This window comes from Pristiophorus japonicus, unplaced genomic scaffold, assembly GCF_044704955.1.
Source record: "Pristiophorus japonicus isolate sPriJap1 unplaced genomic scaffold, sPriJap1.hap1 HAP1_SCAFFOLD_538, whole genome shotgun sequence".
NCBI classification, from domain to species: domain Eukaryota; kingdom Metazoa; phylum Chordata; class Chondrichthyes; family Pristiophoridae; genus Pristiophorus; species Pristiophorus japonicus.
In genome coordinates, this window is record NW_027254445.1 from 54241 (window position 1) to 67083 (window position 12843).

General features: G+C 47.2%; 1 protein-coding gene across 1 annotated transcript in view; it reads left to right on the forward strand.

The window, feature by feature from the left end:
- LOC139254224 (immunoglobulin gamma-1 heavy chain-like) overlaps positions 1-12843 on the forward strand; it is a gene marked incomplete at its 5' end in the record, with an annotated part of 63508 nt that overhangs the window by 49426 nt on the left and 1239 nt on the right. The window contains one exon of the mRNA XM_070873654.1: positions 3330-3674. Coding sequence (XP_070729755.1) covers positions 3330-3674 — 345 coding nt within the window. The remainder of the gene's footprint in view (positions 1-3329; positions 3675-12843) is intronic.

A 12843-nucleotide genomic window follows, 5' to 3' on the forward strand; every position in this document is an offset into this window, starting at 1 on the left:
CAACGAAAGGCTTTTCCACCAATGGTGGGAGGGGAAGGAGGAGTGAATGCACAGCTAAAGAAGCAAAGAGTGCTGAGGTTATCGGCCTGGAGGAGGTTACAGAAGGATGGAGGTGGCACAAGGCCAGTCAGAGATTTGAAGCTGAGGACAATAGTTTATATTTAGTGCATTGAGGGACAGGGAGCCTCTGTACGAAGACAGTGAGGAGGATTTCCTGTGGGACATAGAAACATAGAAACATAGAAAATAGGTGCAGGAGTAGGCCATTCGGCCCTTCTAGCATGCACCACCATTCAATGAGTTCATGGCTGAACATGCAACTTCAGTACCCCATTCCAGTTTTCTCGCCATACCCCTTGATCCCCCTAGTAGGAAGGACTTCATCGAACTCCTTTTTGAATATATTTAGTGAATTGGCCTCAACAACTTTCTGTGGTAGAGAATTCCACAGGTTCACCACTCTCTGGGTGAAGTAGTTTCTCCTCATCTCGGTCCTAAATGGCTTACCTCTTATCCTTAGACTGTGACCCCTGGTTCTGGTCTTCCCCAACATTGGGAACATTCTTCCTGCATCTAACCTGTCTAAACCCATCAGAATTTTAAACGTTTCTATCAGGTCCCCTCTCTTTCTTCTGAACTCCAGTGAATACAAGCCCAGTTGATCCAGTCTTTCTTGATAGGTTAGTCCCGCCATCCCGGGAATCAGTCTGGTGAACCTTCGCTGCACTCCCTCAATAGCAATAATGTCCTTCCTCAAGTTAGGAGACCAAAACTGTACACAGTACTCCAGGTGTGGCCTCACCAAGGCCCTGTACAACTGTAGCAACACCTCCCTGCCCCTGTACTCAAATCCCTTCGCTATGAAGGCCAACATGCCATTTGCTTTCTTAACTGCCTGCTGTACCTGCATGCCAACCTTCAATGACTGATGTACCATGACACCCAGGTCTCGTTGCACCTCCCCTTTTCCTAATCTGTCCCCATTCAGATAATAGTCTGTCTCTCTGTTTTTATCACCAAAGTGGATAACCTCACATTTATCCACATTATACTGCATCTGCCATGCATTTGCCCACTCACCTAACCTATCCAAGTCACTCTGCAGCCTCATAGCATCCTCCTCGCAGCTCACACTGCCACCCAACTTAGTGTCATCCGCAAATTTGGAGATACTACATTTAACCCCCTCGTCTAAATCATTAATGTACAATGTAAACAGCTGGGGCCCCAGCACAGAACCCTGCGGTACCCCACTAGTCACTGCCTGCCATTCTGAAAAGTCCCCATTTGCTCCTACTCTTTGCTTCCTGTCTGACAACCAGTTCTCAATCCATGTCAGCACACTACCCCCAATCCCATGTGCTTTAACTTTGCACATTAATCTCTTGTGTGGGACCTTGTCGAAAGCCTTCTGAAAGTCCAAATATACCACGTCAACTGGTTCGCCCTTGTCCACTTTACTGGAAATATCCTCAAAAATTCCAGAAGATTTGTCAAGCATGATTTCCCTTTCACAAATCCATGCTGACTTGGACCGATCATGTCACCTTTTTTCAAATGCGCTGCTATAACATCCTTGATAATTGATTCCATAATTTTACCAACTACCGATGTCAGGCTGACTGGTCTATAATTCCCTGTTTTCGCTCTCCCTCCTTTTTTAAAAAGTGGGGTTACATTGGCTTCCCTTCACTCGATAGGAACTGATCCAGAGTCTATGGAATGTTGTAAAATGACTGTCAATGCATCTGCTATTTCCAAGGCCACCTCCTTAAGTACTCTGGGATGCAGTCTATCAGGCCCTGGGGATTTATCGGCCTTCAATCCCATCAATTTCCCGACTAATAAGGATTTCCCTCAGTTCCTCCTTCTTACTAGACCCTCTGACCCCTTTTATATCCGGAAGGTTGTTTGGTCCTCCTTCGTGAATACCGAACCAAAGTACTTGTTCAGGATATTGTCGAAATCTCGACCTCCGAAAAGAATGACTCCGACACTTACAGCTCCGGTAGAAGTTTCTTTTTAATTTACTTGCTCGCAAGGGGTAGGTCACACTCAGTCAAGGGCTAAGTGAACACCTCCGAAATGGTTCAGTTTAACAAGATATTTATACAGTAAAACCAAAGTTCTGGCCTCTCCCTGTGTATTGCTCTGTCTCACAGTCAGTGAATACAGATAAAGAGTTAATTACTATATCCTGGTCCTGTCATGGTATCCAGATATTTCCTTTTGTCAGGGTTATCAGAAAGCCAAACGGCCATTACTCCATGAGTCATAGGTAATGGGCTATCACCTGTCTTGTATTGTGTCAGGATTGTTTCAATTTCCTGGTCAGTTTATCTATTTGCATCAGATGGATGAGGTCTCGGAAAGAGATAATGGCTAGAAGATAAGGGTGGGGTGACATGGAACTCCTGTAGTGTAGACAATAGGAGAGCACCATGGGGGGGTTACTTGTCTCAGCATGACTTGTCTCCTAGCTGTCTGATGGCCATCAGCCATCTAACAGCAGGTTTAGCTGTTTATGCAAGCTGACTGCTAAAATGCAGAAAGTTCTGGAAGGGCCAGGACTCCATTTTAATCAAAAGGCACACAAATACCATATGGTATCAGCTTAGATAAAAATACTTTCCACAATATGAGCGACTGTATTTTGGACAAATCAGTCGAGTTCACTGAGGATGTGAGGCCAGCAATGAGAGCATTGGAGCCATCAAGACCAGAGGTGACAGGAGCATGGATAAGGATATCAGTGTTGTAGGGTATCAGGTGTGACCTTGGGCAGGGCCACTTCAATGCTGTGAGCTGGAATTGGACTGGACAGATTGGAACAGGCAGCATTGAGAGGGTTGGGCTTGGAGTTTAGGTGAAGATGGGTCAGCAGGCAGAGAGGACAGGCGGGTGGGTGGCTTGTTTGAGGAGGGGATTGATGACTGGTTTTGAATGTTTGAGGAAAGTCACTAGTAGTGTGAGCTACACAGTAAGGGATAAAGAGGAGTCAGGAGGTGTATTGAGAAGAAATCAATGGGCCAGGGTGTGAGCATCATTTGGGAAATAAGTGAAGAGAAGGCATGGGAGGGAGATTGGGGAGAATCTGCAGTGATGGGGATCAGGGAGGAAGACTCGGGGAGGTTGGGGAGGAAGTGGCAGAGGCAGATGTATGCATGAAGCAAAGAAATCCTGGAGCTTTTCATATCAGGCCATATAATGATCATTTGTTTAGAATTTACTGAAGCTCAGGTGAGCTGCCTGCAGTTTTCATTGACACACTTCAGACATTTATCAACCTTCAGACCGGTTTTTAAGTGATTGATATTTTCCCATTAAAGGTGCAGTTGTCCCTGTCCTGACCCAGTCTCCGAGCCTGGAACGTGTCACAGAGGGTCACACGGCGCGGTTACAGTGCACCATGAGGAACGCCAGAGTGAGTGACACCGATGTCCACTGGTACCGGCAACTACCGGGGCAAGATACGGAGTGGGTTTTAACACATGAGGCAAGTGGCAGCACACGAGGGAGCCCAGGTTCCACTGACCGTCTCCAGCCTTCCAGAGACACCTCCAATAACAGCTTCATTCTGACAGTCACAGACGTGCAGCCCAGTGACACTGCCGCCTATTACTGTAAAGTGTGGGGCGATATCAGCGGGAACGGAACCCAGCTCAATGTAACCAGTAAGTATAAGTTACATTTGGTTTTATTTATAATAGCGTTACTACATAGAGGGTAATTTTACAACAATACACTCCCAGTCGAGAGGCACACACACACTGGGAGCATGGACTGGAGAATTGGGGCTGTGATGTTGTGGCCCTATATCTGACCCACATTCCATGGGACTGTGGCTTCTCACTGGGAGCATGGCATTGTGGGATCCCTCTTATACACACTTCACTTCTCAATAGAACACAGGAGCTTCCCAAACTTGATGCAAATATTTTGTTCAGCCTAAAGTGTGATTTCACTTACACTGACAGGGATTAGGAATTCTAAGGCGATTTGATTCTTTTAAAATTCAACATTACTAAACGTTAAAGTGCCAGTAATCCGTCACAGTGCAACTCAGCAGCAGATAGTTTTGCAATAATTTCTCACATTTATCTGCGCCTATTTTCTCCTCGTGATGGTCCAGTCCACAGGCCCTGACTCCTTGCCCAAGTTACCATTCACACCCACACATATCCCCGTCAGTGTTACCCTGCATTTGCTTTTTGATGCGTGGTCCCTTTAACGGACGGCGCGGCCCATTCAAAGTTTCACATCGGGAAAGCTGAACCCGGGCTGTACTGATCTCCCCCTCCCCCACGTCCCCCCCCCCACGTCCCCTCCCCCACCCACATCACCCCTCCCCCACGTTCCCCCCCCACCCACATCACCCCTCCCCCTCCCCCACGTCACCCCCCACCCACATCACCCCTCCCCCACGTTCCCCCCCCACCCACATCCCCCTCCCCTACGTCCCCTAACCCCACCAACGTCCCCCCCTCCCCATGTCCCCTCCTCCATCCACATCCCCCCATCCCCCACGTCCCCTCCCCCTCCCCACGTCCCCACCACACACATCACCCCTCCCCCTCCCCCACGTCCCCCCCACCCACATCACCCCTCCCCCTCCCCCACGTCCCCCCCACCCACATCACCCCTCCCCCTCCCCCACGTCCACTCCCCCACCCACATCCCCCCTCCCCCTCCCCCACGTCCCTTCCCCCTCCGCCACACCCCCACCCCCTCCACCACCCACATCTCCCCCTCCCCCACCCACATCCCCCCTCCCCCACCCACATCTCCCCCTCCCCACCCACATCTCCCTCCCCCACCCACATCCCCCCTCCCCCACCCACATCCCCCCTTCCACATCCCCCCTTCCCCACCGACATCTCCCCTCCCCCACCCACATCCCCCTCCCTCACCCACATCCCCCTCCCCGACCCACATCCCCTCCCTCACCCACATCCCCCTCCCTCACCCACATTCCCCTCCCCCACCCACATCCCCCTCCCCCACCCACATTTCCCCCTCCCCCACCCACATCCCCTCCCCCACCCACATCTCCCCCTCCCCCTCCCACATCTCCCTCCCCCACCCACATCCCCCCTCCCCCACCCACATCCCCCCTTCCCCACCCACATCTCCCTCCCCCACCCACATCCCCCTCCCCACCACCCACATTTCCCCCTCCCCCACCCACATCCCCTCCCCCACCCACATCTCCCCCTCCCCCACCCACATCTTCCCCTCCCCCACCAACATCCCCCTCCCCCAGCCACATCCCCCTCCCCCACCAACATCCCCCTCCCCCACCAACATCCCCCCTCCCCCACCAACATCCCCCCTCCCCCACCCACATCCCCCTCCCCCACCCACATCTTCCCCTCCCCCACCAACATCCCCCTCCCCCAGCCACATCCCCTCCCCCACCAACATCCCCCTCCCCACCAACATCCCCCCTCCCCCACCCACATCCCCGTCCCCCACCTACATCCCCTCCCTCCCCCACCCACATCTCCCCTCCCTCACCATAGAACCATAGATCCATAGAAATTTACAGCACAGAAGGAGGCCATTCGGCCCATCGTGTCTGTGCCGGCTGACAAAGAGCTTTCGAGGCTAATCCCATTTTCCAGCTCTTGGCCCATAGCCCTGTAGGTTACGGCACTTCAAGTGCACATCCAAGTACTTTTTAAATGCTATGAGTGTTTTTGTCTCCAACACCCTTTCAGGCAGTGTGTTCCAGATAACCACCAACCTCTGGGTGAAAAGCTTTCTCCTCAAATCCCCTCTAAACCTCCTACCAATTACTTTAAATCTATGCCTCCTGGTTATTGAACCCTGTGCTAAAAGAAATAGGTCCATCCTTTTCACTCTATCTAGGCTCCTCATAATTTTATACTCCTCAATTAGGTCTCCCCTCGGCCTCCTCTGTTCCAAAGAAAACAACCCCAGCCTATCCAATCTTTCCTCATAGCTACAATTCTCCACTCCAGGCAACATCCTTGTAAATCTCCTCTCTACCCTCTCTAGTGCAATCACATCTTTCCTGTAATGTGTTGACCAGAACTGCACGCAGTACTCCAGCTGTGGCCTAATTAGTGTTTTACACAGTTCAAGCATAACCTCCCTGCTCTTGTATGCCTCGGCGAACAAAGTAAAGTATCCCGTATGCCGCCTTAGCCACCTTATCTACCTGTCCTGCTACCTTCAGGGATCTGTAGACATGCACACCAAGGTCCCCCTGTTCCTCTACACTTCTCAGTGTCCTACCATTTATTAGAAACATAGAAATCTACAGCGCAGAAGGAGGCCATTTTGGCCCATCATGTCCACGCTGGATGACAAAGAGCCACATGCCCCTCGGTCAGCATCCCTGAAGGTTACAAATAAACCTATGAACAATGACGGAAAGGTAAAGAGCACCCAGCCCAACCAGTCTGCCCCACATAATTGTGACACCCCTTGCACTGAAACATTCTACACTCCACCCCAACCGGAGCCATGTGATCCCCTGTGAGAGGCAAAAACCAGATTAAAAACTCAGGCCAATTGGAGAAAGAAAATCTGGGAAATTCCTCTCCGACCCATCCAGGCGATCGAAACTAGTCCAGGAGATCACCCTGGCCTTATTCGATTCCCTGCAGTACTTACCATCATATCTCTTCACCTTGTTAGCTCTCCCCAAATGTATTACCTCATACTTCTGCATTGAATTCCATTTGCCACTGTTCTGCCCACCTGACCAATCCATTGATATCTTCCTGCAGTCCGCAGCTTTCTTCTTCATTATCAACCACACGGCCAATTTTTGTATCATCTACAAACTTCTTAATCATACCTCCTATAATCAAGTCTAAATCATTGGTATATACCGCAAAAAGCAAGGAACCCAGCACTGAGCCCTGCAGAACCGCACTGGAAACAGCCTTCCAGTCACAAAAACCATAGACCATGACCCTTTGCTTCCTGCCTCTGAGCCAATTTTAAATCCAACTTGCCACTTTGCCCTGGATCCAATGGGCTTTTACTTTCGTGACCTGTCTGCTATGTGGGACCTTATCAAAAGCTTTGCTAAAATCCATATACACTACATCAATCGCAATACCCTCATTGAACTTCCTTGTTACCTCCTCAAAAAATTAAATCAATTTAGTCAGACACAACCTTCCCTTAACAAATCCATGCTGACTGTCCTTGATTAATCCATGTATTTGTAAATCAAGTAATTTTCCTGCCAACGAGGTTAGGCTAACCGATCTAGCCCTTTCTCCCTTTTTAAACAACGGTACAACGTTAGCAGTCCTCCGGCACCATACTTATAGCCAGAGAGGATTGGAAAATGATGGTCAGAGCCTCTGCTATTTCCTTTCTTGCTTCTCTTAGCAGCCTGGGGTACATTTCTTCCAGGCCTGGGAATTTATTCACTTTCAAAGATGCTAAACCCATTATACTTCCTCGCTCACTATGTTTATTTCAAGTAATATTTCACACTCCTCCTCCCTGATTGCAATGTCTGCATCACCCCTCTCTTTTGTGAAAACAGACGCAAAGTATTCATTAAGAACCATACCCACGTCTTCCGCCTCCACACACAGATTACCTTTATGGTCTCTATAGAGACCCTACTCTTTCTTTAGTTATCCTCTTACTCTTAATGTATTTATAAAACATCTGGATTTTTCTAAACTGATTTTTATGCAGCTCCTTTCTGTTCCCTACAGGATTTATTTATTCTTTATAAATTCACCTGAAATAATGATTTGTGGTTAATTCTATAAAAATTGTTTGGCTGGATTTGCAATGTTCTGGGCAGAGGATGTGTTCCCCCTCGCACCAAGTGCAGTTATTGAAGTAGGGCAGGGATGACCATCACTGGTATAACATTGAGACAAACACCATGCGCTGTATATTTTAGGTACTTGCTGTCTCACAATACAAGCTGTTCTCGCTCCACAGTCCCATTGACCAGTTTTATGCTCCGACTTCCTTCTATTTGAATCAAACTTTGATAAAGTTTACACTTTATCCAAGCTTTTATATAATCTTACAGCACAGAAAGAGGCCATTCGGCCCATCATGCCCGTGCTGGCTCTTTGAAAGAACGATCCAATTAGTCCCACTGCCCCTACTCTTTCCCCACAGCCCTGCAATTTTATTCCTTTTCAAGTATTTATCCAATTCCATTTTGAAAGTTACTATTGAATCTTCCACCGCCCTTTCAGGCAGTACATTCCAGATCACAGCAACTCGCTGCGTAAAAAGGAATTCTCATCTCTTTCCCCCCTCTCCCCCTGGTACTTTTGTTAATTATCTTCAATCTGTGTGCTCTGGTTACTGATCCTCCCCACACTGGAAACATTTCATCCTCATTTACTCCAGCAAAACCCCTCAGAATTTTAAACACCTCGATTAAATTCCCCTGTAACTTCACTGCTCTAAGGAGAACAATCCTAACTTCTTCAGTCTCTCCACATAACTGAAGTCCCTCATCTCTGGTCTCATTCTAGTAAATCTCCTCTGCACCCCTCCCCAAGGCCTTGACATCGTTCCTAAAGTGTGGTGCCCAGAATTGGACACAATAGTCCAGCTGAGGCCTAACCAGTGATGTATGGAGGTTTAGCATCACTTCCTTGCTTTTGTACTCTACACCTCGATTTATAAACCCAGGGTTTTTAGCTCTTTTAAAGCCTCATCAACTTGTCCTGCCACTATGAAGATTTGTGTATGTGAACCCCTAGGGCTCCCTGTTCTTGCACCCACTTTATAATTGCACCATTTAGTTCATATTACCGTTCCTCATTTTTTCTTTCAAAATGCATCACTTCACACTTCTCTGCATTAAATTGCATCTGCCATGTATCTGCCCATTTCACCAGTCCTCCTGGAGGCTGCTGCTTTCCTCCTCATCTGAAAACTTTGAAATTATGCCCTCTATATCCCAGTCTATTTTCAGCATTTTAAAAACCTGCTTCATGTCCTCTCTCAATGAAATATCCCTGCTCCAGTGAGAATTAATCTAATTCTATCATCACACTTCTACACAGGGTATTGGTGAGGCCACACCTGGAGCACTGCATGCAGTTTTAGTCTTCGTATTTACGGAAGGATATACTTGCATTGGAGGCTGTTCTGAGAAGGTTCACCAGGTTGATTCCGGAGATGGGCAGAAAAGTGGAGCTGAGTCCATGATCTTATTGAATGGCGGAGCAGGCTCGAGGAGCCAAATGGCCTACTCCTCCTCCTACATAAGAACAGAAGAACATAAGAATTAGGAACAAGAGTAGGCCATCTAGCCCCTCGAGCCTGCTCCGCCATTCAACAAGATCATGGCTGATCTGGCCGTGGACTCAGCTCCACTTACCCGCCCGCTCCCTATAACCTTTAATTCCCTTATTGGTTAAAAACCTATCCATCTGTGACTTGAATACATTCAATGAGCTAGCCTCAACTGCTTCCTTGGGCAGAGAATTCCACAGATTCACAACCCTCTGGGAGAAGAAATTCCTTCTCAACTCGGTTTTAAATTTGCTCCCCCGTATTTTGAGGCTGTGCCCCCTAGCTCTAGTCTCCCCGAACCTCTCTGCCTCTATCTTGTCTATTCCTTTCATTATTTTAAATGTTTCTATAAGATCACCCCTCATCCTTCTGAACTCCAACGAGTAAAGACCCAGTCTACTCAATCTATCATCATAAGGTAACCCCCTCATCTCCGGAATCAGCCTAGTGAATCGTCTCTGTACCCCCTCCAAGCTAGTAAATCCTTCCTTTAGTAAGGTGACCAAAACTGCACGCAGTACTCCAGGTGCGGCCTCACCAATACCCTATACAGTTGCAGAAGGACCTCCCTGCTTTTGTACTCCATTCCTCTCGCAATGAAGGCCAACATTCCATTCGCCTTCCTGATTACCTGCTGCACCTGCAAACTAACTTTTTGGGATCCATGCACAAGGACCCCCAGGTCCCTCTGCACCACAGCATGTTGTAATTTCTCCCCATTCAAATAATATTCCCTTTTACTGTTTTTGTTCCCAAGGTGGATGACCTCACACTTTCCGACATTGTATTCCATCTGCCAAAGCTTAGACCATTTGCTTAACCTAACTAAATCTCTGCAGCCTCTCTGTGTCCTCGACACAACCCGCTTACCCACTAATCTTTGTGTCATCTGCAAATTTTGTTACGCTACACTCTGTCCCCTCTTCCAGGTCATCTATGTATATTGTAAACAGTTGTGGTCCCAGCACCGATCCCTGTGGCACACCACTAACACCGATTTCCAACCTGAAAAGGACCCATTTATCCCGACTCTCTGCTTTCTGTTAGCCAGCCAATTCTCTATCCATGCTCATACATTTCATCTCACTCCGCATACTTTTATCTTCTACAGTAACCTTTTGTGTTACACCTTATCGAATGCCTTTTGAAAATCTAAATACACCACATCCATCGGTACACCTCTATCCACCATGCTCATTATATCCTCAAAGAATTCCAGTAAATTAGTTAAACATGATTTCCCCTTCATGAATCCATGCTGCGTCTGCTTGATTGCACGATTCCTATCTAGATGTCCCGCTATTTCTTCCTGAATGATAGTTTCAAGCATTTTCCCACTTCAGATGTTAAACTAACCGGCCTATAGTTACCTGCCTTTTGTCTGCCCCCTTTTTTAAACAGAGGCGTTACATTAGCTGCTTTCCAATCCGCTGGTACCTCCCCAGAGTCCAGAGAATTTTGGTAGATTATAACGAAAGCATCTGCTATAACTTCCGACATCTCTTTTAATACCCTGGGATGCATTTCATCAGGACCAGGGGACTTGTCTACCTTGAGTCCCATTAGCCTGTCCAGCACTACCCCCCTAGTGATAGTGATTGTCTCAAGGCCTCCCTTCCCACATTCCCGTGACCAGCAATTTTTGGCATGGTTTTGTGTCTTCCACTGTGAAGACCGAAGCAAAATAATTGTTTAAAGTCTGAGCCATTTCCACATTTCCCATTATTAAATCCCCCTTCTCATCTTCTAAGGGACCAGCATTTACTTTTGTCACTCTTTTCCGTTTTATATATCTGTAAAAGCTTTTACTATCCGTTTTTATGTTATGCGCAAGTTTACCTTCGTAATCTATCTTTCCTTTCTTTATTGCTTTCTTAGTCATTCTTTGCTGTCGTTTAAAATTTTCCCAATCTTCTAGTTTCCCACTAACCTTGGCCACCTTATACGCATTGGTTTTTAATTTGATACTCTCCTTTATTTCCTTGGTTATCCACGGCTGGTTATCCCTTCTCTCACCGCCCCTCTTTTTCACTGGAATATATTTTTGTTGAGCACTATGAAAGAGCTCCTTAAAAGTCCTCCACTGTTCCTCAATTGTGCCACCATTTAGTCTGTGTTTCCAGTCTACTTTAGCCAACTCTGCCCTCATCCCACTGTAGTCGCCTTTGTTTAAGCATAGTACGCTCATTTGAGACACTACTTCCTCACCCTCAATCTGTATTACAAATTCAATCATACTGTGATCACTCATTCCGAGAGGATCTTTTACGAGGAGATCGTTTATTATTCCTGTCTCATTACACAGGACCAGATCTAAGATAGCTTGCTCCCTTGTAGGTTCTGTAACATACTGTTCTCAGAAACAATCCTGTATGCATTCTATGAATTCCTTCTCCAGACTACCCCGTGCGATTTGATTTGACCAATCGATATGTAGGTTAAAATCCTCCATGATTACTGCCATTCCTTTTTCACATGCCTCCATTATTCCCTTGATTATTGCCCGCCCCACCATGAAGTTATTATTTGGGGGCCTATAAGCGACTTTTTCCCCTTACTATCTCTAATCTCCACCCACAATGATTCAACATTTTGTTCATTAGAGCCAATATCATCTCTCACAACTGCCCTGATATCATCCTTTATTAACAGAGCTACCCCACCTCCTTTCCCTTCTTGTCTATCTTTTCGAATTGTCAGATACCCCTGTATGTTTAATTCCCAGTCTTGGCCAACTTGCAACCACATTTCTGCAATGGCCACCAAATCATACCCATTTGTAATGATTTGTGCCGTCAACTCATTTACTTTATTTCGAATGCTGCGTGCTTTTAGGTAGACTGTTTTAAGACTAGTTTTTAAACCATGATTTTTAGTTTTGACCCTTCCTCCAGCCCCTTTATATTCAGTGGCCCTTTTTGTTTTTTGCCTTGGATTTCTCTGCCCTCCACTTTTACTCATCTCCTTTCTGTCTTTTGCTTTTGTCTCCTTTTTGTTTCCCTCTGTCTCCCTGCATTGGTTCCCATCCCCCGCCATATTAGTTTAACTCCTCCCCAACAGCACGAGCAAACACTCCCCCCAGGACATTGGTTCCGGTCCTGCCTAGGTGCAGACCGTCCGGTTTGTACTGGTCCCACCTCCCCCAGAACCTGTTCCAATGTCCGTAACTTCTTATGTTCTTATCCACAGCTCTCGACCACTCTGCTGCTATAACTCTGCCTGGAGTGCATGGGAGGGCTGCAAATTATTCCTGGACCCGGATATGCCTGGTCCCAGCCTTCCATTGGCCTTTTGGAGGCACTAGGGATAGACACTAAGAGAAAGAACCTGCACTTCTATAGCGCTTTTCAGTCTCGGGATGTCTCAAAGCACTTTACATAAGCCAATGAAGTACATGTGAAGTGTAGTCACTGTTGTAATTTAGGAAACACACAAGGTCCCACAAACAGCAATTCATTAAATAGCCAGATCATGTGTTTTAGGTATAAATGTTGGCCTGGACACTGGGAGAACTCCCCTGCTAATCTTCGAATAATGCCGTGAGATCTTTTACATCCAACTGAGATGGCAATCTTG